Source organism: Sorghum bicolor, chromosome 10 (genome assembly GCF_000003195.3).
Source record: "Sorghum bicolor cultivar BTx623 chromosome 10, Sorghum_bicolor_NCBIv3, whole genome shotgun sequence".
NCBI classification, from domain to species: Eukaryota; Viridiplantae; Streptophyta; class Magnoliopsida; order Poales; family Poaceae; genus Sorghum; species Sorghum bicolor.
In genome coordinates this window covers 11,115,319-11,142,473 of record NC_012879.2, presented here as the reverse complement: position 1 = coordinate 11,142,473, position 27,155 = coordinate 11,115,319, and the positions used below count along the sequence as shown (strand labels likewise).

At 45.9% G+C, this 27,155-nt stretch overlaps 1 protein-coding gene across 1 annotated transcript; it reads left to right on the top strand.

The window, feature by feature from the left end:
- Positions 11,030 to 12,020, top strand: LOC8065780 (basic blue protein). Its single transcript, XM_002438170.2, has 2 exons — positions 11,030 to 11,345; positions 11,452 to 12,020. Exons 1-2 carry the CDS (start codon positions 11,114 to 11,116, stop codon positions 11,658 to 11,660), a joined length of 441 nt encoding a protein of 146 aa, XP_002438215.1. The 5' UTR covers positions 11,030 to 11,113; the 3' UTR covers positions 11,661 to 12,020.

Sequence of the window (27,155 nt, the reverse complement as noted above, 5' to 3'; positions counted from 1 at the left end):
ACAAAACTAACCACGCGGCTACATACAGCTGCTCGGAGTACGCGACTGACCTGTCCTTTGCCGATACTGGTCGGCCAAACGCCGGGTGAGGTCGAGAAGGCGCTCTCCCTGGGCACTCATGTCACACCCTGGCTTTTAAAATAAGACCAGAGTCGTCATATGTGTGGCCAGGAAGTCCACACATATAACAAAAGAATAGAATTATCAGAATCAATGTTATATATAGCGGAAAACATATTTATAATAACACTTACAAAACATCAGAGTATGCGGAAACAGTAGCTAGAACTTCTTAGGCTCCATTCTTCTCAGGGACAGTTGACTGGGGGCTCCGTACGCCAAGCACTTCTCATAAGCTTCTAGAAAACTCCATGACATCTTTATCCTTCTTCTGAGCAGCACTTTACTACACACTGGGGATGTGGGGGGAATAGCAAGGGTGAGTTCATGTCGAACTCAGCAAGCACAAACGGAAAGTAATGACATGCAAGGCTTAAAACAAGGGAAAGCTGACTTGGTTTGACTACGGTAGCATTTTAGTTGATCACTTTTAATTATGACTATTATTAGAACAACCTATTACTAATTGTGAGTAGCATAAACCCAACCCTTAATTAGTGTAAGTAGTAATTAGCATCTTTTTAAATGACTATCCTAATAATTATAGAAGTCCAGGGATTAACCCCAAATATTAACACAGGATAGCAATCCTGCCAACACGGAATAGCCATTCCGCCAAAACACGAGGTAGCAACCTCGCCAAGTTCCATCTCCAAGTATCCAGTGAATCCAATTTGCTCATCAAGTGAGGGTCTGGGCCGCTCGTGACCGTGAGCACGACTGATATATCAGTTTTACGCTCTGCAGAGGTGTGCACGTTCACTCCAAGTCATGATTCCCATATGCTCGGGGTCATGACTCCCCAAAACACTGCCAAGGTGAGCAGGCAGGGTCTCACTACGAGACCTTTCACAGGGTCCAACTAATAGGATGCCACTCGCAAGTTTTCACCGGGGCGCTCGACAATCGATACCCATAGCCATGGCGTACCGAGCAGCCGCTAACTTAATATTCATTACCCAAGTTACTTCTTCACGCCTACCCGAAAAGTAACACCCTAGTAGTGGAGGTCCTGCTAATTAGTCAAGCCAGAGCCATATAGCTTGGAGCTGCACTGTAAGTCCCAGGGGGCCGCTCCCTGACTAAGTCCTTACGGAGAGCAGAGACGGGTACGCCCGGCAAACCGGACCACCAACGGTACCCGCTCCCCCTGTCACCACCATCATCACGATGCTCGTAAGCATCCAACATCGCCATCACCGCAGTGCCCAAAGGTTTAGCACAGTTTCAGCATCAAGTTGAGTAGAGATTATTACTTGTTTAGGCATGTGTATAAGATGAGTAGAGCGGCTAAGCAAAACCTAGTATAGCCTATACTACCCATATACATAACCCCAGGTGAACAAGAAATAGTAAGTAAAGCTAGTCATGTCCTTAGGGTTTGCATTCATTGGACACATGCATGTAAAGTAAATGACATTAATCAGTAGGTTCAAAATGATCAAACGGTGTCTGCACTTGCCTTTATTCCCAGTGTATATCTGCTCAGAATTCTTTGGCTTCTTTCTTCTGATCTCCAACTTCTGCTTCAACTGTCGGTCCTTAGCTCCTGGTCTTCACTGCTGACGAACCACGCTTCTTCTACTCGTAGCAAACAAGCAACACAAATAGACAAACAAACAATCACGACTAAGAACAAGCATCAATCAAAAGAAAAGCTTAGAAAGAGCGCACTAAACGACACGGCTTATTGCTACGATCGTGACAACGCAAGAACGATTAAGAACGGAGCTATCGTTAAACGGACACGACTATCGAGGCTCGAAGTGAAACGGAGAAGACGACTATACATTGATCGTATTTTAAGAAAACAGGTGATGGATTATTCAAAGAAATATCTGAAAGTTGAGTTGACAAAATTATAAATAATTATAAAAGTTGGAGTTAAACTTTAGTCAGAACCTAATTACAAACCATTCTTCATCACTTAAGTCAGTTTACTATTTATAGTTAGAAAACAAAAAAATTGAGACAAGTTAAACAGAGCATTTATGAAATAAGATTTTATTAAGTGGATCACAACTAAAAAGGCATTAAAGATGGCATAGATCATACTAATACTTATTTTATGAAAAAGATCAGAGATTTATTAACCCCTAAGTTGCTTTTGATTTCAACGATTATTGAATAAGCATTTACATAATAACATTTATGATGAAATCTAAAAGTATTAAACATGGTGAACATTTCTACTGATGCGTAGTTTACGTCGATACGAACCTAACGCGACAAGAACGGGCTCAATCGGAATTAAAACGCGGATTCTATGGCCAAAACTGTGAATAAGTAGAACTATTTTTCGTATTTTAAATAACTAAAACAGAATTTTAAAAGCATAAAGGACTAAGTAAATAAATTCTAACGGCATCAGGGGCTAATCTGCAAGAAACCAGGGCTTATTTGAATTAAATTAGAACTGGGCTAGACTGTGGGTTTATTTTGAAAAACCGCAGGGGCTTTTTTCGCAAAACGTCGGGGCGACGCGGGTGTGGCCGGCCGGGCCAGCCACGTGGCGCGGCAAGGTTGGCGGGTCCACGGCCCGCGTGGTGGGCCGAGGGGCAGGGCGCGGTCCACCGGTCCATGGTGGACCGAGCGGCCGGGCGGCCGGCTGCGCGCGACGCAGGGGGCGGTCCGCGGCGGCGGCGCCATGGCCGCTCTGGCCGAGCTCGCCATGGCGGCTCGAGAGGGCTCGGAGAGCCACGCAAAGCGCACGGGCAGGCGGTTCTCGAGCAGGTGGACTCGGTGTGCTTGGTGGACGCGGCGAGGCACGGCCGAGACGCGCGGGCCACGCGGTGGCACGGCTTCGTGCTGGCGGCGGAACTACGGCGAGCGCGCGTGGGCACGTGGGAGCGATAGAGATGAAGGGAAAAGGTTCGGCGGGTTCCTCACCATCGTGCGGAGCTCGGGGGGCGGTTCTCGTTGTCTGGGACGCGACAACTGACGGAATCGACGGCGGCGAGCCAAGCTCTTCGGTGCGGCAAAGGCGGCGGCGCGACACGGCTAGGGCTCGGGTGGCGGCGGCTCCTCCTAGGGTTCAAAGGGGGATAGGGGCGCTGGGCAAGGCCTTTATAGGCCCGGGCAACCACGGCAGACGTGCGGGGAGAGGATCGGGCGGCGGCGGACGCATCCCGCGCGATGCGGGCGGGAGGTTAGGGGTGACCCCTGACGGGTGGGGCCCGGATGTCAGCGACTCGTTGCGGCTGGCAGGCGGGGCCCACGTGGCAGTGGCACGGGCGCAAGGCGGGCTGGCGCAGCTGCTGCTGGGCTGCTGCATGGCTGGGCCGAGGCCCAAGGGGGCGCGTGCGCGTGGGCTCGAAGAGCAGCCAGGCCGGGGCTGGGCCAGAAGCACGAGTAGGCCAAAAACGAGGAGGGAAAAGAGAAAGAAATAACTTCTCTTTTTGCCAAAACAGAAATTCTAAACTATTTTGCCAACCAATTTCTAAACCATTTTTGAATTGCTATTTTGAGATTATTTAGGAGCTTGTTTTCTTTAATACTTTTGAAAACGAAGCACATTTTCCTAATATCATATTTTTAAATCATTTTTCAACTCAAAACAAATTTAGTTTTCGAATAGGACTTTGGGAGTTTTATTTTTCCGAAAACCAACATGACCTAAACGTGGCTCGCTAGAAATTTCAAAATTTATTTTTCTCACACAAGATAAACAAAGCTAGGACACAAAGCACACAACAACAAATAAAAACACCCTTCACTTAATTTTAATAAAAATTTTAAAATTCCACATTTTTCTCATTTTATAGTAACAATAATTAATAAAAAATCTTGTAATGTTTTGGAAAAATTTTAAATCCTTATTTAATTTAGTGTTTTCTAATAACAATCCAAAATTAAAATTTTTGGAGTGTTATAACTCATCTCGGCCACCTTATCCTCAGCTTCAGACCGAAGCCGATCCACCTCCGCGGACAGGGCCTTGTTCTCGGCCACAATACCCTCAATTTGGTCGAAGCACCTTTTCCGGTACTTCGCCGTGTTCATTGTGCCCTGCAAACAAGAACACATGTCGAACCTAGGAACACAACACATAAGTATCGAGCAGCACAAAGGACCACTTACCTTAACCTCGTCCACGAGACGTTTTACCGCGCGCTCCACCCTCGCGGCCTCCTCCGTCTCCGCAAGCTCCTCATGTCCGATGAAGTGGTCCCTGCGTTGGCGCCACACATAGACGTGCTGGCGGCCATCACGGGGACGACCTTGGATCTCCTCCACGTCATCATTAGAGGCCGCCCGGGTCTCCTCGTTCGCCGTACTACCACCGGCTGTGGTCGCAGGCATCATTGGCCCCTGGTCTAGGCCCGGGGAGCCTACGGTCGACGAGGCCCCTGCTCGGGGCGGTGTTGGGACTCCCCTTTCTTTGGCCGGTGGAGGAGTCGGGGCTCTGCTCTCCTCCTCCACAACGTTACGCGGGGGAGGTGTCCTCGCAGCCTCCTCGTTCCTCGTCGGGGTGCTCGCTGTGGCACTTGCCGGGGCCGGTTGCTCCTCGGCGCTCGTAGCAGCGGTTGCCGCCGCAGGCCGCTCCCTGGTCTGCAGCGCGGCGTCCCCAACGGTAGCTACAATCTCGGCCGCCCTCTGACCAGCAACGTGGTCAGGGTCGACGTCCGAGGCCGCGCTAAACAAGACGACATTTAAACAATGTCAGAAACAGCAACAAAATGCAGAATATTGCAGTACGAAAGTAAGATTGAAAACTTACAGGTCAGAGCGCCTGTGTGTCGCGGTGAACCTCCTCCTGGTCCTACCGGTCGGTGCCTGCGCCCCAGTCTCTACGACGCGCGTCGGCCCGGCGTGCGGTGCAGGCGGGTCGCTGGTCACCCGACCAGTGGTGGCCGGCGCAACGTCCGGATGACTGCGTGGCCTCCGGACCAAAGAAGGCACGGCCTCCTCCTCCTCGTCGTCGTCATCGGTAATCCGGACGAGCCGACGACGCTTCGGCGCCTGGCTGCTCTCTGCCGGCAGCGCTTCTGCAGGGGAGGGGTCTGCTGCCAGTGGCCTTTTCCCCGCCACTCTGTCTTCGGTGGTCGGGGCGGGATCGTTTTGCTCCTCTTCGCTGCTGGTGTATCGAGCACACCGAGCAGCGTCGTCTTCCGGCGGGTCTACCCCCGCAGGATTCTCCATGCCAGGTGCCAGCGATATGTACACCGCGCACCGGTCAACGTCTCCAATCTGCAACACAATCAAAGACAAGTCAACAACTGGAAGAACAAGAACTAAGGGGGTAACATCAGTCAGTAACATTACCTTAGGAACTGGTCACCCCAGCTTGAAGGCCTGCACCCGATCACCGCTTCGAACGAAGCTGTTGTCTACAAAGTTGAACAGTTTGTTCAATAGCTATTGCACTTCTGCCTTATCCAAGACCTCAGGACTCATCCTGGTCGGGTCCTGGCTCCCAGCGTACTCGTACGCTGAGTGCACCCTCTTCTGCAGGGCATCACCCGACGACAGATGAAGTTGCCGACCACTCCTAGCCCGTCTAAACGCGACTAGTTTATCAGCTTCATCAGGTCTTCTACCTGACCGGCGAACTCTAGGCGGTCGGTCCAACTGACCCTCTTCTCGGGAATGTACCTCACGTCGCAGAACGTGGAGTTGCCCGGCTCTTCCCTGACGTAGAACCACTTCTTGTACCATTCGGTGAGAGAAGTGTTCCACAGGCAGTTGAGATATCGGTTCTTCATCCCGTCATGAAGATTGAGGTATACTCCACCTGCAATCTTGGAGCCTCCAACTGCTCCCTTCTTCCTCAAACAGAAAAGGTAGCGGAAAAGATCGAAGTGCGGCTCTATCCCAACATAGGCCTTGCACAGATGGATAAAAGTGAAAATAAGAAGAATCGAGTTCGGATGGAGATTGTAGATCCCGATCTCATAGTAAAGAAGAAGCCCCTGGAGAAAAGGATGGACAGGAACCCCAAAATCCCTCTTGAAAAAATCTTCGAAAACCACGATCTCACCGGCACGGGGGTCGGGGTAGCTCTCCCCCTCTGGCGCCCTCCACCCGCCGAGCTCTTGGCTGTGTAGTAGCCCCATGCCGACGAGGTCGTTGAGGGACCTCACGCTGCTCCGGGACTTCTTCCACTCCTTAGCCATCAGTTCGGCCCTCTTTTTGGAGTCGCTCTTCACCATTGACGCTGCGGAAATGGATGCGAGTTGGGCGGACTGATGGTGATTGCAGAAGGCAAGAGTGGAAAGCTTGAAGGCAATGGCAGGGTAAGCAATACGGGGGCAATGTCAAGCTTTTATAAGCAACAACTCCACCCCTCCCACTTCCCGCATTCTTGGGAAGTGGGTGGGCCCAACGGCGGACACGGCGTTTCAGTTTTCAACAATTACCGACAGTTAATACGGTGGCCTTTTCATATAATTGATGGTTTCCTTTTCTCGATTCGCACAAAGAGCGGCTGCACAGTTACCAGGCGCACCTTTTCACGCAACCATCTGACAATGCGTCAGGAGGTCTCGTCACGTCACTCATTTATGTGGTAAGATGCTTTTTTTCAAAATAACAGACAAAAATTGGTGGAGGATCAACGTTCCCGGGGACTGCACCGACCACTGGGCACTGTATGCTCGGGGACTGGTCGTCCAGTTCGCCAGTTTGGAAATCTGGGGACTGCACCGACCACCGAGCACTGTATGCTCGGGGACTGGTCGTCCATTCCACCAGTTTGGAGATCTGGGGACTGCACCGACCACCGAGCACTGTATGCTCGGGGACTGGTCGTCCAGTCCGCCAGTTCGGAGATCTGGGGGCCGCACCGACCACCGAGCACTGTACGCTCGGGGACTGGTCGACCAGCCCGCCAGTTTGGAAGAATTAGGGACCATACCAACCACCAAGGCGTTATCTGCTCGGGACTGGTTGATAAGTCTATCTGATGGCAAACGAGCATGAGATGCTCGAGGACTGGATAATTTTAATTTTTTAGACCTTGCTACAAGGCTCATACTTCGCCTTCCAGCAAGCTCGGAGACTACATCGGTACGATGCATCTGGCGATGCATCTCAGTTTCAGAATTTCTCTGAGGACTTTTCTTCGGACCCTGGCACCACGTGTCTACGTCACCTACTACCAGGCTCGGGGACTAAGTGGGCACACTTCACCTTGCGGTGAATATGCTTGCTTTTTTGAGGTCTATACTTTTCAGAAAAGTAAAGTGGGCACACTTCACCAGAAAAGAAATCTTTTTTGATTTAGAGCACCATGCATTCTTCGAACAACCTACTTCTTCGATGTCAATGTTGAGTTGGTCAAAATACCATTGCAACTGTTCAGGCGACTTTCCTACCTATTGAAGACGTCAAGTCTCACTGGTCGACGAAGCTCAAGACGGCGTGTTACTTCACAATACATGGTGCTCGGGGACTAGCTGTGGGGGTATAAACCCCTATACCCTTACGGCTAGACTTGGGCCAGGAGGCTTGGCCCATTACGAGACAAGTTCGAGGCTTGATTCGATCGCTCGGAGTTTCGCGCAAGGAAACAAGACGTGGAGATCAAGCAGGATTCTAGTCGGTTAGAATAGGAATTGATATCGAACTATCTATGGCAATTGTAACCGACTAGGATTAGTTTCCAGATCTGTAACCCTGCCCTCCGGACTATATAAGGAGGGGCAAGGGCCCCCCGTAGGACATATTATTCTCTCAATACAATCAATACAACCAGACGCAGGACGTAGGTATTACGCCCACACGGCGGCCGAACCTGGATAAAAAGCTTGTCCGTGTCTTGCGTTACCATCAAGTTCGTAGCTTGCGCACCGTCTACTGATAAAGTACTACCGTGGGTATACCCCAAGGTAGACTGCCGACTAGCTTCCGTGGACAGGTACGAAACCAGACTTTAATAAGTGTGAATGAAGAGTTCTTGAGTTAGAATATTCCGTCAAATTCTTGCACACGGCACATGGACAGCACATGAAACCGTCCCTCTTATTTGTCTCGGCCACACTTAAGAAATAGTGCACGCCATTAATAAACTCTTCGGAGCGCCGATCAGCATTATACATCCAATTACGTGTTACCATCTGCATTAAATATAACATATATATTATGAAAACCATGCACACATATAGTTTCTCATCTTATTGCACAACATATGTCTAAGATACATAGTTGATTAATTCAGGAAAGCTTGGCTACAACAAATACAATCGCAACTAGCACTAAAAAAACCAAAACTAAAATGCACTTAAGCAACATAATTAGTTCGCGTCCGATCCCAACTATAATAGATAGATCATTCGCTTGATCAACATCATTGAACTCCTTTCGTCGGCTCACTGCCTCACCACCTTCAGCCTCAACCACCTGTGCAAAAGATTTCTTAATGTGTTCAATGTATTCTTCCTCCCAGTACCAACCTGTACATCCGCCGGTACCGTCCCACTGAAATTAAAAGAGAGAATCAAAAATTTAATTAATATCATTTAAAAAAATTTGCACATATATAAGCAAAAGTCTGGAAATAACTCACATTACGATCCGGACACTTGTAGAATATACGACCCTTGTTTACTCCCTCTTTCGACACTTTGTACTCCATCAAAATCTTCTGCCCACACTTGCCACAAGTAATGAGAGGGAGTTCCGAACGGTATCGCTTTTGAACCCGTTGAGAGACCGAAGACACAGTCACGGTTGCCATCTACTATTCATACTCAATTTTTAAACAATTATAATTCCACATTTACTAGTAAACATGTATGATACAATGGACATTATGTAGTAATAAAAATAAATCAAGTGATATTTACAAACCGATTAATTTGAACTATCCTACTTTCTAAGATCATAAAAAGATACTATAATTCATTCTTGCAAACTACATTAATATTAGGTCAACCATGAAATATGATATATATATGGATACTAAATCATGTGAATGATTCAAAATAACAAAGTGGATTTGAGCTAAAAAATAATGGGAACATCACAAGCCAAAAACAACATGAAAAAGACAAGAAAGGCTGAAGTTCGTCACCTCCAAGCACGAAGAGACGATGACGGAGTCGAAGAAGATCAACGATGGGCGTTGGAGATGAAGAACAAGCAAGAACAAGCTCCAAAAACAACAATGGTGCTCTCGGTTTCAAATGGGCAGAGGGGAGGAGGGAGCCGGCCTATAAACCGGACCTTTAGCACCGGTTCAGGACAAAAACCGGTGCTAAAAGGTTACCCTTTAGCACCGGTTTGTAACACAAACCGGTGCTAAAGGGTTTGCCTCGGCCCGTCGCGCTGGCCGGTGCTAAAGGGGTCTTTAACCCCGGACCGCAAAAAGGCCGAGGTTTTTGGCTATTTTGGGCATCGACCAATGCCTCATAGTAGTGTCAGTTAGCTTCTAGAGCTCACGCTTGGATCTCAAATCAATGACGGCTTAGATGATTGACTATAGAGAGGAGTCATTCTACTCGATTGTAGAGGATCTCATTCCGTTGTAGTGCTGCATTCGGCGTTAAGGGTAAAAACATCATTTAGTATAGCTCTTGACACCGTACCGTTACCTTACCAAACTAACGAAAGAGCCAAGTACCAAACCGAAATTCGTTTTAGGGCTTAATAAGCAAGTTCAATCAAGTAATTTTCTGCAATAATAATTGAAGACCTATCCAAAGAAACTTTGCGTTGTGTGTTTGGGACTGCAAGTTTTGTGCGTCGCAGGAGACTGCCAATGGAAACCGAGAGCTAGCTGATCGCAGACCCGGGGTGGTCGACTTTGAACGAGCGTAACCATTACAAACTGGCATGAAACATGGACCGTCGACGACGACGTGGCACAAACGTGCGTGTTGCATAGTTATGTTTGGTCCTCCTTCAACAACAACTGTATACGTTGCCCCGCCGTGGTTCGTGGATCGTGGATCTGGGAATACAGTATCATATATAGACCTTGCTGACCATTTCAATCGGAGGGCAGCTTCCGATTCCGAGGCATCAGGGTCAACTCAAGCTTCGAAGACGACAAGTCGACAAGCAAGTCTGAATCGTGGAGCAATTAGTGCACACGGCAGGAACTGTCGGTGCCGAACAGCGGAATAGGCGTAGAAGAAACCAAAAAAAAACCTCACAGATTTCGTGGAATCCGCCAAACATGCATCGATCACTTCGCTCCGTTATATCTTATCCAAAGTAGCATGAGTAGTAGTAGTAAGGAGATTTTCATTATTTAGTTCCATATAGGTTCAGGTCTTATTTAGTTTCTACCTAATTTTTTTCAACTCATCCCTTAAATATTTAGACACATGAAATATTAAATATAGATAAAGATAACTAATTACATAATTCGTATGTATTTTACGAAACAAATTTTTAAGCTTAGTTATTCTACAATTAAATGTTAATTACTATAGTTATAAATGTTGTACAGTATCTATAAGCTTTTCCTTTTCGCGAACTAAGGCCTTGTTTACTTCCACTTCAAAATCCAAAATTTTTCAAGATTCTCCGTCGCATCAAATCTTTAGACGCATGCATGGAGTATTAAATATAGACAAAAATAAAACTAATTGCACAGTTTGGTCGGAATTGACGAGACGAATCTTTTAAACCTAGTTAGTCCATGGTTAGACAATAATTACCACAAACAAACAAAATTGCTATAGTGTCGTGAAATTTTTACATTCAGAAACTAAACAAGGCCTAAACAAGGCCCCAATATACAAGCTTAATCTTGAGCACAAGTTGTACGCAGTGGCCGAGATCAGTCAAATTTTCTGCCCTGCACAACGTGTCATCACGTGCGATGACTCTAATGCGTTCACTCACTAGTATCAGTTCCAGTTCCACTGACCACACGTCGTCCACCCCCGGCACGGACGCCGCACCCGGCCATCCACGCTATAAAAAGGCAACACGGCCTGCGAGAGCTGAGGTATCTAATAACAACAAGCAAGGGGAACAGCTGCTCTCTCTAGCTACATATACATATATATAACAACACGTACTACTGCGCGTTGCAACACCCATGGCGGCGGCTCGGGGAAGAGGCAGTGCCGCAGGCGGCAGTAGGGCGCCGCCGCTTGTCGCCGGTGCCGCGTTCCTGTGCGTGGCGGTGCTCCTGCTGGCGGTGGCCACCCCGGCGGCCGAGGCGGGGACGACGTACCTCGTCGGCGACGCCGCCGGGTGGACGCTCCGGCCCAAAGTTGACTACGGCCAGTGGGTGGCCGGCAAGACCTTCCACGCCGGCGACATCCTCGGTACGTACGTCGTGCTTTAACGTACGTGCACACGCACACTTATACATATCCTGATGATTCCTGACGGCCGATCTATATATCATGCATACGTCTACATAATTCCCAGTGTTCAAGTACAACACCACGTATCACGACGTGGCGTGGGTGAGCAAGGGAGGCTACAGGAACTGCATCGTGTCGCCCAAGGGCGGACGCGCGCCGGTGTACCACACGGGCCACGACGCCGTCACGCTGCCCAGGGGCACGCACTACTTCATCTGCGGCACGCCGGGACACTGCAGCGCCGGCATGAAGCTCGCCGTCACGGTCTACTGATCAGATCCATAGTACGTCGTACTACGTACGTCTCCGGCCAGCAGCTTCATATCTTCTCGATCGCGTGTGGGTAGCAGAGCAGGTAGCTAGCGTAGTGTGCGCGGACGGTTGAATGAGCGTGCGTGTACGTGTGACGTCGCGCTCTCGCGCGCTGATGTATTCTTCATCATGCATCGTCGCATGCAGGTACGGTTGAGTTAATAATTGGCGTATGTAATTTGCGTGTCGTTGCGACTTGTGTGAGTTTGGCGTGTATGTGTGGCATCATTCAAAATGTGCAATGAGAGTAAACCTGATGTTTCCTCTCGTTACGGTAATATCTGAACTTGGTCAAATGGAACTAAACTTAATTTATAGTGTGAGTCAGGTGCGGAGATGCTGGAAAAAAGTCAAAGCAGAAATGCGTGCATCGAGCATCGTGTGCAAGACGCCGCGCGCGCGTCCTACCAAGTTGACTTTGCCTATACGCTAGCATCGTGCGCAAGATGCCGCGCGTCTTACCAAGTTGACTTTTGCTATACGTACATATTTTGAATTATTGATCAAGTAGCTGCCCCATGTCTATATGCATCCAAACAGCTTCAGCGCTGCTCAAATTCATAGCAAATATTCACGGGCACTCTACAATGAGCTATCTTTCATCGTTAGACGTATATTTTTCCAACTGGACCGCCGTGTGGCACGGTACGGGCACGAGCACAATGAGGCACGGCACAGCGAGGCACGGCATGATGTGGCACGGCGGCCTGCCGGCCGTGCTGTGCCTGATAGTGCTGCTGTGCCGAGTCTTCTCCAAACACGACCCTATGGCTAGTTACTCGTGTTGTGCCGTGCCGTCGAGCATGGCAGCTTGGCGTGCCTTGTGCTGGCCGGCCACCACGTTACTTGTGCTGGCCTGCCACCATGTTACGCTCTCATGTCTGCCGCATTGCTGCGGCCCCACATTGTCGAAGCAGCCGCGCGGACACCCTCGCACCGCCGCCGTCTCCAGCGCTCATGGCAGATGCATCGCTGCACCCCCGCATCGTCACAGCAGCCGCTTGAACGCTGTCACGTCACCGCAGCTCTCTGCATCGCGTCGCCAATGCCGTAGGCACGCCTTGAGGGGAAGATGAGTGGAGGAGGGAGTGGCCTTGGGAAGAAGACGAGTTAAGGAGTGATTGTCCTTGGTTGGGAGTGTGGCTGCATGGCCGCATGGGATCAGACACAGGAGGACGGAGGAGGATAGGGGTCATGAGAGGACGGAGGAGACGGGAGTCACAACAGCTGAGAGGAAAAATAGGAGAAAATGAGAATGAACATGCTTTTATATCTAGGTTATACATGGAGCTAGTTGATCCAACGACCAGGAATAAAGGAAATTGATCCAACGTTCCAAAATAATCGGACCACCATCGTGCCGACCCAAATTCCGTGCCGTGCCCGTGCTGGCCCATTGGCCGAATATGTGGTCCAGGCACGGGCACGGTAGTAGCCGGACCGGGTCGTGGTTGGGCCGTGCTTTCTCGGATCGTGCCCGTGTCAGCCCAGCATGTCTGGCCCACCTGGAAAACTATAGTTAGACGATCTGTGTGTGTGCTGGACAATGTATATCTGCACCGTACAGGTACATATTGACTGACTGAAATAAGGGCTAAGGCCCATGTACGGGCATACTATATGCCAGCCCAAAGCGTGAAGGGTTAAATTTTGAGTTTTGGTCCATCATTTTGCATAGTGGAACTAAACACCATGCAATTTTTTTTTACCAAAAGGTGGTTATTCTTCAATTTGAATTTTGGTCTCAAAAGGCCAAAAAAAAAGCACAAAAGATTCTAAAGAGGCTTTGGTGAGGGCAATAAATTCTGCAATTTTTATGAAACTAAATATAACCCTAAAAATTTTGGCATTTTGTATTCCATCATTCTAAAATAGTTGGCATTTTGCATTTTGTATTTTATGGGGAATTAAACACCCCCTAAACACCCTCTAAAATCTAAAATGGAGAGGAACCTTTTTGTTAAAAATTTTACATGGTGTTTAGTTCCATTATATAAAATGATGGACCAAAATCCAATTTTTTTATGATAAAAGGAGAACTAAACACCCTTTATATAGCATATTCCTTCTTCCACACTATTTGGAGTATAGTATAGTCTGAGAAAGGAAGGATGGAAGGAAGAGGGAGCAGCGGAATAAGCTAGAGGATGAATGCTTAATATTCGGAAGTGTGTTACAATGTTTGTGTTTCTCTCTCTTCCTCTTCGTATTTGTACCTTTTCTTGATTCTAATCAATTTACGGCCCACGACAATCCCAAATATTAAGTATCCATTTTGGACTTTCGGGTACATTAGTATTTTCGTTTGTATTTAACAAATATTGTCCAATCATAAACTAACTAGGCTCGAAAGATTCAACTCACAAATTATAGATAAACATGATAATTAGTTTTTATTTTTATCTACATTTAATACTTTATGCATGTGCTGCAAGATTTGATATGACGGGAATCTAAAATTTTTGGCAAAACTTAAGAGCATCTCCAACAACTTGGTAAAATTCACTTGTCAAATCTTGAGTTATAGCAAGTTGCTAATTTGTTTAGCAAAAGAAAAAAGGATGTGTCTCCAATAAGTTGCTATTCTTACTTGGTAAAAATAGAGAATGACAGATGGGACCCGCTCACTTGGTAAAAGAATATGTGTCTCTAACAAGTTGCGCTCGGGATAGTAACTTGGGATAGCAACTTGACAAATCTCGGCAGTAGAAACCTCTGGATAGCAACTTAAGAAATTTAGCAAGTTGAGATGAGGAGTTGTTGGAGGAGGATTTTTATGCTTTTAGCAAATTTGGTAGGATAGCATGTTGACTAAACAAGGCCTGGAAAGGAAACGTACGTGTGTTGGGTCCACTCGGGACCGGTGAGGCACACGTTACTCGTCCTGGGCCTCTTGCACGGCCTGGCCACTGCTCTTGTGTCCTTGTCTTGAGCTGCAACTTTTGTCTTTTCAACAGTGGCAATGGTAACATTCCTCGCATCTTTTTTTGCGCGTACATTCTTGCAGTTGCTACACAAACAAATGGTTTTTGTATGCTTCTGTGGCTTCAATAAAAATCTATCTACTTCAAAGCAGAAAAGTGATTTCAACCTTAATTAATGAACCATACATTTAAGAAGTCCATCTTTTACAACATCAAAGACCAAAAAAAGAATAATTGATATAAGAAACAATAACTAGTACTCCCTTTTTCCTTAAATAAATCAATTCCTAAAATCTGTATCAGTTTGACTAAATTTATAGAAAGCAATAATAACATCTATGGTGTGTTTAATGATACTAATTCGATACTATAAATTTTGATTTTTTTCTAAAAATTCGGTCAAAGTTTAAATTATTTGACTTAAGATAACTCTCTCTCTCTCTCTCTCTCTCTCTCTCTCTATATATATATATATATATATATATATATATATATATATATATATATATATATATAACAATTGTGGAAGGTCATTCTTTAAGTATAAACAAAACCGATTAACTTTACTTTAATCATGTCATTGTAAAAAAACTACATAAGTACTACATATGTATATTTGAATAGTCTGTAATCAAACAATTCATTAATTTTCATTTTATAATTATATCAAATAATTGTAAATAAAAGAATTCATACAAATTAATATTCATCCCATTTTTCATGTAAACTTAATCTCCTTTCAAAAAAACAAAAAAAAAATAATTTTGAGCAAAAAATCCAATTCTACATCTTGCCTAATTTTTAAAATAACTAATAGACAAAAAATATTAGGAATAATATTTAATTAACTTCTAGAGTCTTCAGTTCCAGACCCTCCCTGGGCACCGCAAGGGGAAGACAGGATCATGGCCGCGGGACAAGTGCCGAAGCTGCTAATGGAAGGGGTCGTGGCCGTGGGGTGATCCCCCACGGAGCTGACGAACATGGCCGTGGCCGGGGGCCCCTAAGACCGAAGCCGCCAATCAGCACGGTGGCACGTTCGTCGCTGGGGGGTCTACCGGGGCGGCGCACGCAGATGTCGCTGTTGACCCCCTTGGAGACAGCCGTGCTCGAGGCGGCGGTGTCCAGGGAGGGTCTGGAACTGGCAATGCTCTTGACTTTGATCAAGGCAACAAAAGGAAGCGCAAGGACCAACACCTCAAATTGGTTTGTACAATCTGCACCGAAGAACACTTCACCAATCAATGCCCAATGCTGCGAGGCCCCAAGCCATCGGTTTCCTTTTGTGGTGCCGCTGAGGATGGGGCTGGTTTCTTCCAAATTCAGGCTGCAAGGAACAACCACATTGTGGACAATCTTCAGTCCAATGCTGCAGCCAGCATCACAGTAGAAGCAGGAGAAGTTTCTGCACAGCTGCTACAGGCTGAACTGGCAAGGATTATTCCGGTTCGTTGGAAATGGGAGGTCCAAAAGGAAGGTGAAAAATCTTTTGTAGTCCCTTTCCCTAGCATGGAAGAGCTAGAGCGTATGCTTGCTATTCGCACTATCACTACAAAAAATAAAGAGGGTACTATTGTGTTTGAAAAACTCATGGATGATGTGCAGCCAATTAGGGTGTTGGAACAAGTCTGGGTGACAGTCATAAGGGTGCCCAGAATACTTTGTGCTTTTCTACCTCTTTGGGCTGTGGGCTCCATTGTCGGAGCCATCCAAAAAGTGGATATGATTCATCTTAGGGCGACTGGTCAGGTTTGCATCTTAGTGGCGGTCCTTGATGCTAAGAAAATCCCTAAATAGGCTGATGTTTGTGCTGGATGCGGTGTTTACCGCCTCTTTTTCAAAGTTGATGAAACACCACAGGTTCAGGAGTCTGACCCAGAGGATGATGATTTATTGGGGGACAAAGATAAGCAAGCTGATGGCGATAGTCAGATGAAGGATGCTGAGGATGACCCACCACGCCCTCAAGATGTTAATGCTGCTCCCCAATAGGTTTCTGACTCCACAAAAAACTTGCCCCCTCAGAAGCAGGCCGCCTTGGTGAATGAGTGTATGGACACAATATGTGATCAACTTCTGGAGGAGATCAGTTTAAAAGCTATGCTTGAGTTAGATGATGGTTCCAATCAGAAGTCCTACTCTCCACTAATAGAAGAAGAACTTGTGGCCTACGAGAATTCCACTAATAAATTTCACTCTTCTTCTTTTTTGTTTCACGAACGTTAGTTTTTTTGGCGGGGATGCTAACCCCGGCTCTGCTAATGGCGCAATGAACGCCGAAGTGGGGGGTTCTACACCGCCCTCACCCCCCCTCTCGGCAGCGGACCTCGAAGGTGGAGATGTAATAGCTTTGGAGGCCATGTCTGGAGACGAGGACGCACTGACTGCGGTTGCGCCGTCTGTGGGGGGTTCGTCTTCACCTTTAGCCCCCCAACCTGTGGCACTTCACTTCCTCGGGGGCAGCAGCAGTGACACCGTGCCCTACACATCTTCACCGGGACAAACTGCTGCTACTCCGCTACTCCCCAACGGGGACACAACGTCGGCGGATGCCGTCTTCGTGCTCCCGGCAGTGGCAAGGGGGGAGCTTCTCCCCTTACCTGCTGTTGCTTCACAGGCAGCTGCTTCAACTGCTTCACTAGTGGCGACAGGGGTGAAACACCCCCCCACGGCTGCTACTGATGCTTCACAGGTGCTGCTGGCCGCACCTTCTGTGGCCAGTGTGGAGGAAGGAGCATCTGAGGAGCAAGTCGTACCACCTGCGACACCTATTGCGACCTCTCCTGTGGACACAACCACTTTGGCAGTGGGAGAGTTACCACCTGGGGGTACGGTGGCGCCCATCGAAGTGTTGCGCTGTAGCTCCAGGAATGCGGTAACCGCGGACGTACACACCCTACATAAGGTTGAACGGATGGCAGCGAAAAAGAACCTTGAATTTCCAGGTAATTCTTTCACTAGCTTTCTAGATTCTAAAGTTCTTGCAAACCTTGGTAGGATAGGCATCAACCTAGTTACCTCAGATGTAGTTTCTATTAAAAACTTAGAGGTAGATAGGTTGGTCTTATGTGCTAATGAAAAAAAGGGCTCAACCAAATCTAGACTCTCCAATCTTGAGAGTGACGATGAGCGGGAGAGTCAAATTGATGAGATCCTTAGCCACACCTGTGGTAATTTAAATGAGAATCTACTGGAGAAGGAGAGTGATCAAATAATAGATCTCTCTCCACTCCGTAGGAGGAAAAAATACAACAATGCCAATAATACTATGAAAGACAAACTTCCTAAAAAATCAAAAACACCCTCCAAAATAAAAATAAAATGAAGGGTGTTTTCTGGAATAGCAGAGGTCTGGGAGACTTGGCTAAGCATAGGTTTTTGTCTGAACTAGTTAAGGAAGAGCAGATTAATTTTATCGCTCTGTCCGAAACAGGTAGGGACTCATTCCCGGATCATGTTCTCAAAATCTTTGTGGAGGACATGATTTCCTTTGTCACACTATGGCACCCCATGGCAGGTCTTGGGGTATCCTGCTAGGTGTGGATTTAAATAATTTTGACATTGGAGCAATCGTGGAGGGAGATTTCTATGTAAAATTCACCCTAAGAGTTAAATCAAATGACTTCAAATTTGTGCTATATGCGGTCTATGGACCAGCACAACTACAAAATAAGTGTGCTTTCTTAGTAGAAATAGCCAACACGTGTTCCAAAGAAACACTCCCTTATATCATAGGAGGAGATTTTAATATAATGCATTGCCTAGAAGATAAAAGTAGTGGTGACTTTGACCCTAAATGGCCAATTTTTTTGAATGCTACTATTGAATCTCTAGATCTTAAAGAGATTACAATGGTTGGCCGCCAATACACATGGACTGGCCCAAGGGATAATCCAACATTTGAAAAGTTAGATAGAGTCCTAGTTAGCATAGAGTGGGAAATTATGTTTCCATTAACCACAGTAGAACCAAGGGATGGTAATATTTCAGACCATACTCCCCTAGTTCTTAATACAGGCGCTTCAACCCACCAGACCCACAATCGTCCTTTCAAATTTGAGAGAGGTTGGTTGATAAGAGATGGTTTTTATGATATGGTTGCAAATATTTGGCAATTTCCATGCTCTGGGTCAACTCCCCTTGAACGGTGGCAGCTTAAAATTCGTAGACTCCGACAATATCTAAGGGGATGGGCAAAACACATAGCAGGGTCATATCGAAAAGAAAAAAAGACTCTGCTAGATCTTTTAGAGAAAATTGATAAGAAAGTTGAGACATCTCAGTTATCTGATCAAGAGATCAATCTGAAGCACTACCTAAAAGAGCGTTTGGTTAACCTTCTGAGAGAGGAGGAGCTGAAATGGTACTAGAGAGCCAAAGTTAAAACCCTATTGGAAGGGGATGCTAATACTCGGTTATTTCATTTAGTGGCCAACGGGAAACATCGCAAGCAGCATATCTATAAACTTGAGAATGATCAAGGTGTGGTGATAGGAGATGATAATCTCAAAAGTCATATTACGACTTACTATAAAGAACTCTTTGGACAGCCAGAGAGTCTTGAGATTTCCCTTAGGGAAGACCAAATCCAAGATATTCCGCAGGTATCTCCGGAGGAAAATGACATCCTCATTAACCCTTTCATTGAATCTGAAGTGAGGGATGTGGTCTTCTAAATAGAGCATAACAAAGCTCCACGTCCAGATGGTTTTTCGGTGGAATTCTATCAGGTGTTTTGGGAAGTGATAAAGGATGATCTCCTTCCCTTATTCACTGAGCTGCATAGGGAGGCTCTTGACCTCTATAGTCTGAATTTTGGTATTATTACCTTAATCCCAAAAGGTAATAATACCATAAAAATTCAGCAATATAGGCCAATTTGTCCTTAATGTGAGTTTTAAAATATTCACTAAAGTGGGCACAAATAGGCCTAATATGGTAGCTAAAACTGTAGTGAGACCAACACAAACTGCCTTCATGCCAGGCAGGAATATAATGGAGGGGGTCGTCATCTTACACAAAACCATCCATGAGCTTCACACAAAAAAGAGAGATGGGGTCATTTTCAAAATTGATTTTGAAAAGGCATATGACAAAGTGAAGTGGTCTTTTCTACAACAAACGCTACGTATGAAAGGTTTCTCCCCCAAATGGTGTTGATGGGTAGAAACTATGGTCACAGGTGGAAGTGTGGGAATCAAGGTCAATGATGACATCGGGCCCTACTTTCAAACCAAACATGGACTCAGACAGGGAGATTGAAAGGTCCAAATGGCTAGAGGGGGGTGAATAGCCTATTTAAAATTTCTACAAACTTCACTAAGCAAGTGAGTTAGTAAGACAAATGGCGAAGCAATTCTAGCACTAGCTCAACTAAGCTATGCAAGCCACCTATAGAAACTAGTACAAGGCTAAACACTAAAACACAACAACTAAGAAAGCTAGCTACACTCCTAAACAAGAAGACTAAACTAAACAACAAGCAAGGTATACAAGTAAGTAAAGGAGTGGAGAGTGATGGTTATACCAACGTTGTAGAGTAGAGATATATTCAACCAATCACTCACAATCACAATCACAATAGATAATCCTCGGCAAGAGATGACACAAGATTTTTTACCGAGGTTCACTTGCTTCCCGGCAAGCTACTCCTCGTTGTGGCGATACACCCACTTGATGGATCGCGAGCTAATTGGCAATCCAAAGCCAAACCCTCAGCGGGTGCCGCACATCCACTCACAAGATGGGGATTCTCCAAGCCACGAGCAATCCACTAGAGTAGCCAATTGCGATCTCCCGCGGGGAAGGCTCAAGAACCCCTCACAAATCACTTGGTGAGGCTCGAAACAATCTTCAATCACGAGCTCAACACCACCGCTGCTCCAAGCCATCTAGGGCGTCGGGAAACACCCAAGAGTAACAAGAAATCTGCAGCAAACTCAAGAATCAAGTGCCACTAAATGCAACTCTCAAAGCAATGCACTTGAATCTCACTCAATCTCACAAAGATTAGCAAACAAGCAACGAGAAGAGTGGAGGGAGTGTTCTCTAGCTCAATGTATGCCTCAAGTAATCAAATGTGCAAGAGGTGACCCCCAAAGCCGGCCACCAACTATTTATAAGCCCCCTCAAAGAAACTAGCCGTTGGCTGTTTTCACTGGGCTGAAAACGGGGGCACCGGACGCTACCAAGTGATCACCGGACGCTTGACACCCAGCGTCCGGTGCTCAGGGGTTGGCCACATGTCCTTCTTGGATCTCGCGTGTCAGATTCTAATGGTCACCTGCGGACCACCGGACGCTCTGCAGGTCCACACCGGACGCGTCCGGTGCACACTGGACTCATGCGCAGAGAGTTCCGCAAACGTGTAGGGTCACCGGACGCTAAGCACCGGTAGCGTCCGGTGCTCACCGGACTAAAGTGCAGAGAGGGTTGCAAAACCTCCTGACACTGGACGCACACCACCGGATGCACTTAGAGAGCGTCCGGTGCACAACCCTAGCAGGGTCAAGCACACCGGACTCTGAGGCCAGCGTCCGGTGCCTCTGCACTCAGCGTCCGGTGAGTGTTTCTCAGTGGGAAAACTCTCCCGCGACTTCTTCAAAATTCCCACCGGCGCAATAGAAAAAAATCCACTTATTTTTCTCAAAAGCGCCGAATCCCGCCTCGCAAGCTCGGCAGGAGGGAGAGAGGAACCCACACCCCTCTCAACCCTAGGAAAACCGCTTCCTTTGCAAATGTGCTAACACCAACAAGTGTCCACCACCAAAGTGCATGTGTGTTAGCTTTTCACAAACATTTTCACCAAAGGAGTTAAGTTAGCACTTTACTAGATCCTAATGCATATGCTCAAGATGTAGACCTAGTAGCACTTGATTCGAGAGATGACCGTGATTTCCCCTCTTGATAGTCGGCTATCTATCCTAAACCCGGTCAATCACTTCTCTACACATCTTAGACCGGCAAAAGTAAAATCCTATGTTTATACCTTTGCCTTGATAACTTTGCTCCTCGTCTATCACCATGATCTTCACTTCATGCTTCATTCCTTTGTGATCATGTGGCCACCTTTCCATGCCACCATGCACCTTCATCACATGTGTTGCTATGCCTAACTCAAATCACTTAATTACAAGGCATTAGCAACTTGGTGTCATTAATTACCAAAACCAAACTTGGGCTTTCAGAGATCCAATGTCACCGATCTTATTCAACATCGTCGCAGATATGCTAGCGCTCCTTATTAAAAGAGCAAAAGCCGACGGTCGGATAAGAGGTGTTATACCCCACCTTATAGATGACAGTCTGCCCATATTACAGTATGCGGATGACACCATTATCTTTGTTGATCATGACCCCAAACAAGCACAGAATTTGAAACTGTTGCTTTGTGCTTTTGAACAGCTATCAGGGCTGAAGATCAATTTCCACAAGAGCGAAATCTTCTGCTATGGAACTGCTAAAGAGATGGAGTCCTTTTATACTAGTCTCTTTGGATGCAATGCTGGTGGATATCCCTTCCGATATCTTGGGATCCCTATGCATCATAGACAACTTCTTAATTCTGAATGGATAAAAGTAGAAGATTGTTTCAAACAGAAACTCTCTTGTTGGAAAGCGAAGTACCTGTCTTACGGAGGAAGACTAGTACTGCTTAATTCAGTATTGAGCAGCCTGCCTATGTGTATGATGTCTTTCTTTGAGATCCCCAAAGGATTCTTAAAGAACCTAGATCATTATAGATCAAGGTTCTTTTGGCAAGGATCCTCAGATAAACATAAATATTGCCTTGCTAAATGGGACATCCTGTGCTGCCCTAAGGATCAAGGAGGATTAGGTATCCTAAATTTAAAATTGCAAAACAAGTGCCTCCTAGCCTAATGGCTGGTTAATCTGTTGAATACAGAAGGTATATGGCAAATGCTCTTAAGGAATAAATACCTAAACTTCAAAAGCCTATCCCAGGTGACAGCTAAACCCAACGGCTCCTATTTTTGGAGAGGCCTCATGCGTATCAAAGATGAGGTGTTGGCAAAAGGTTCCTTTCATATTAAAGATGGAACCGTGGCTAGATTTTGGGATGATACTTGGGCAGGGGATAAGCCTCTGAAAGCTAGTTATCCATCTTTATATAGCATAGTGAGAGATCCTCACGCCACAGTCTCAAAAGTTATGAGTACGAACCCTCTGAACATATCTTTTAGGAGGGCCTTGGTGGATAATAAACTTACAGAATAGCTTAGTCTAGTGGCAAAGATATCCCATGTCGAATTGGTGGTTGGTTTAGCTCATTTCATATGGAGCTTAACTAGATCAGGGTTATTCTCTGTCCATTCCATGTATCTCAACCTTATAGACACACTTATACCTTTTCAGCATAGGAAGATCTGGAAGATAAAGGTACCTCTAAAAATTAAAATTTTTCTTTGGTTCCTGCAAAGGGGTGTCGTCCTAACCAAGGACAACCTTGCTAGAAAAAAATTAGAAAGGGAGCCAGAAGTGCATATGCTGTAATGGGAGTGAAAATATTCAACATTTATTCCTAGACTGTTCCTTTACCAAAATGATTTGGAGGCTTATCTCTTTTGCTACTAATTTAACCCAACCTATATCAATTAGCCACATGTTTGGTATTTGGCAAAATAAAAAGATTAGAGATTTGATTTGGGTGGGAGTGGTTGCTATGCTTTGGGCTATATGGAGATGCCACAATGATTATGTTTTTAATAAAATGAAAACCAACTCTATTATGCAGGTAATTTTCAGGGGAGCGTACTGGTTATGCTTTTGGGCTCAGCTGCAGCATGATGAGACAGCCAAGGACGCACTCTCGAAGATAAGCAAGAAATTAGAAGTAATTGCTTTAGAGATATCTAATAAAGGAGGGAAATATTTATATTGTTTAAACTAGCGTCCAGATCGATGCTTTAGGACCTTGGCTCTCTTTTGTTTATCTGATACAAAACTCTGTATTTTTGGCTGTGTACATCCTCAGATATAGAGACCGGATTTTATATCCATTATCTAAAATTAGTTCAGCTCTTTTCTTGTCTCTGGACCTTTAAAAAACAACAGTCGTACCAACACCCACGAAGGACGTTGCGCCTCTTGAGATATTACCCAAAAACATGCATATTTCATATTCTTCACAACAACTAGCGTTTACCTGAAACCAGAAGTTCAAAAACTAGGGATGCGGGAAGCATTGGATAAAGATATGCAAATCCCCTTTGTTAAACCCTTTCTTCAACCCCTTGGTGTGATACCTCCTTTTCCTTTGCTTTGCTAAAAGATACCTGGGTGTCGTGCCAAAGAAATTAAAAACAAAACCTTCCACCCTTATATCTGCATTCCTTTTTTCTCATGCTACAATATATATCTAGAGTAGAAGAAGGGGGGCATGTATTACATATTTTGAGTCAATTAGTAGATTCCACTCTAGAGCCGCATTTAAAAAGTTAAAAATGACCCCATTATATATTGTGTCAATTACCAAGATTTGACTCTAGAGCCAAATAGACCCCGTTTATAGAGGTGTCTAAGATTCTCTATCGTTTCTATAAATTTTCTTCTTACATATGGCTAACATATATTTGTAGAGAGGTGGCTTGGTCAGTAGGTCCTGTTGAAGGGATAAATTTGCTATTATAGGATCTCAAACGTGTGGGTTTCGCTATAATAGGATTCTAATCATCTGCTTCACTATAATGACTCTTGAAACATTGACACTTTGCTATTATAACATAATGGCCTTTAAATAGACAAATTGAAATTAGATATCTTAAAATTTAAATATTTTCATTTAATCACAGAAGTGCCCTTAGGGCGGCGGCTGCTGGCTGGCCGGTGCTGCTGGCTGGCCGACTGTAGCCTGGTCGGTGCTGCTGCCTGACTGGCTGCTTGCTGCTGCGTGCTGGTGGCTGGCCACGGGAGGGCGGCGGCTGTCCGGCGGCCGGCTGAAAGTCCAAGTTTAGTTTTGGTAATTAATGACACCAAGTTGCTAATGCCTTGTGTTTAAGTGATTTGAGTTAGGCATATCAACACATGTGATGAAGGTGCATGGTGCCATGGAAAGGTGGTCACATGATCACAAAGGAATGAAGCATGAAGTGAAGATCATGGTGATAGATGAGGAGCAAAGTTATCAAGACAAAGGTATAAACATAGGGTTTTACTTTTGCCGGTCTAAGATGAGTAGAGAAGTGATTGACCGTGTTTAGGATAGATAGCCAACTATCAAGAGGGGAAATCACGGTCATCTCTCGAATCAAGTGCTACTGGGTCCATATCTTGAGCATATGCATTAGGATCTAGTAAAGTGCTAACTTAACTCCTTTGATGAAAATGTTTGTGAAAAACTAACACACATGCACTTTGGTGGTGGACACTTGTTGGTGTTAGCATATTTACAAAGGAGGTGGAGTTCCTAGGGTTGAGAGAGCTGTGGGTTCCTCTCTCCCAAGCTCGGCGGGATTCGGCGCTTTTGAGAAAATTAAGTGTATATTTTCTATTGCGCTGGTGGAAAATTTGGAGAAGTCACGAGAGTGTTCCTCAGTGAGAAATACTCACCAGACGCAGTGCGTGGAGGCACCGGACGCTGGCCTGAGCGTCCGGTGTGCTGTCAGTGCTTGACCCTGCTAGGGTTGAGCACCGGACGCAGGGTGTTCCCTGTTCATGCGTCCGGTGTGGCCTATCTTTAATAGAGGGTGTCTGTCTGAGAGCACCAGACGCTCTGAGTGCGTCTGGTGGTGTGCGTCCAGTGTGAGGGCGTCTTGCAACCTTCTCTGCGCACGAGTCCGGTGAGCACCGAACTGTCCGGTGCTCCGAGTCCGGTGAGACCTGATTTTTACAAACTCTCTGCGCATGAGTTCGGTGAGCACCAGACGCGTCCGGTGCTCACTTGGTCGTGTCCGGTGATCCACAGGTGACCGTTAGAGTTTGACGCACGAGATTCAAAGGAGGACACGTGGCCATCCCCAATGCACCGGACGCAGGGGGTCGAGCGTCCGGTGCTCACTTGGTAGCATCCGGTGCCCCCGTTTTTAGCCCAGTGAAAGTGGCCAACGGCTCTTTTGTTGAGGGGGCTTATAAATAGAAGGTGGCCGGCTTTGGGAGGTTCTCTCTTGCATATTTTGATTACTTGAGGCATACATTAAGCTAGAGAACACTCCCTCCACTCATCTCCTTCCTTGATTGCTAATCTTAGTTAGATTGAGTGAGATTCAAGTGCATTACATTGAGAGTTGCATCTAGTGGCACTTGATCCTTGAGTTTGCTGCGGATTTCTTATTACTCTTGGGTGTTTCCCGACACCCTAGACGGCTTGGAGCAGCGGTGGTGTTGAGCTCGTGATTGGAGATTGTTTCGAGCCTCACCAAGTGATTTGTGAGGGATTCTTGAGCCTTCCCCATGAGAGATCGTAATTGGCTACTCTAGTGGATTGCTCGTGGCTTGGAGGATCCCCATCTTGTGAGTGGATGTGCGGCACCCGCTGAGGGTTTGGTTTTGCATTGCCAATGAGCTCGTGATCCATCAAGTGGGTGTATCGCCACAACGAGGACTAGCTTGCCGGGAAGCAAGTGATCCTCGGTAAAAAATCTTGTGTCATCTCTTGCCGAGGATTCTTCTTGTGATTGTGATTGTGATTGTGAGTAATTGATTGGATATATCTCTACTCTACAACGTTGGTATAACAATCACACTCCACTCTATTACTTTCTTGCACTTCTTACTTGTTGTATAGCTTGTGTAGCTTAGTCTTCTTACATAGGAGTGTAGTTAACTTTAGTTGTGCTTTGTTGTTGTGACTTAGTGTTTAGCCTTATTGCTAGACTTGTTTAGGTGGCTTGCATAGCTTAGTTGAGCTAGTGCTAGAATAGCTTCGTCATTTGTTTTACTAATCAACTTGTTAGTTGAGTTTGTAGAGAATTTTTAAATAGGCTATTCACCCCCCTCTAGCCATTTGGACCTTTCACCGGTGCGTGTGAAGGAGGGAGGGCGTCGGTCTCTCGCTTCGGGGAACTGATAGGTCGCGACTAGCAACTGAAAGATCCCGTGGTGAAGAGATATAGTAGAATGATAGTTCTGTGATTAAATGAAAATATTTGAATTTGAAGAGATTTAAAATATTGTCTATTTCAAGGCCATAATGTTATAATAGCAAAGTGTTAATGTTTTGAGAGTCATTATAGTGAAGCAGATGTTTAGAATTCTATTATAACGAAACTCACACGTTTGAAATCCTATAATAACAAATTTCTCTGTTGAAGGCCTTTTAATTTGAAGAGGACTAGGAATTGAATCACCTCTATCAAAAACAGAGATGTCTCTAAAAACCATTTCTATAATAGTAGTAGTAGTTGTTGTGTTTACCTTATAATATATAGCTTAAGAAAATATTATCTTGGGGGAGGGCACAAACTCTGAAAGAGAGGCTTTATTATCTTCAGTATCTAGCTCCTTGTACAGTTGTACGTCCAAAAACAGAGCAGTGACTTCAGTGTCTTGCACGGATAGGGGCAAATGAAGATTT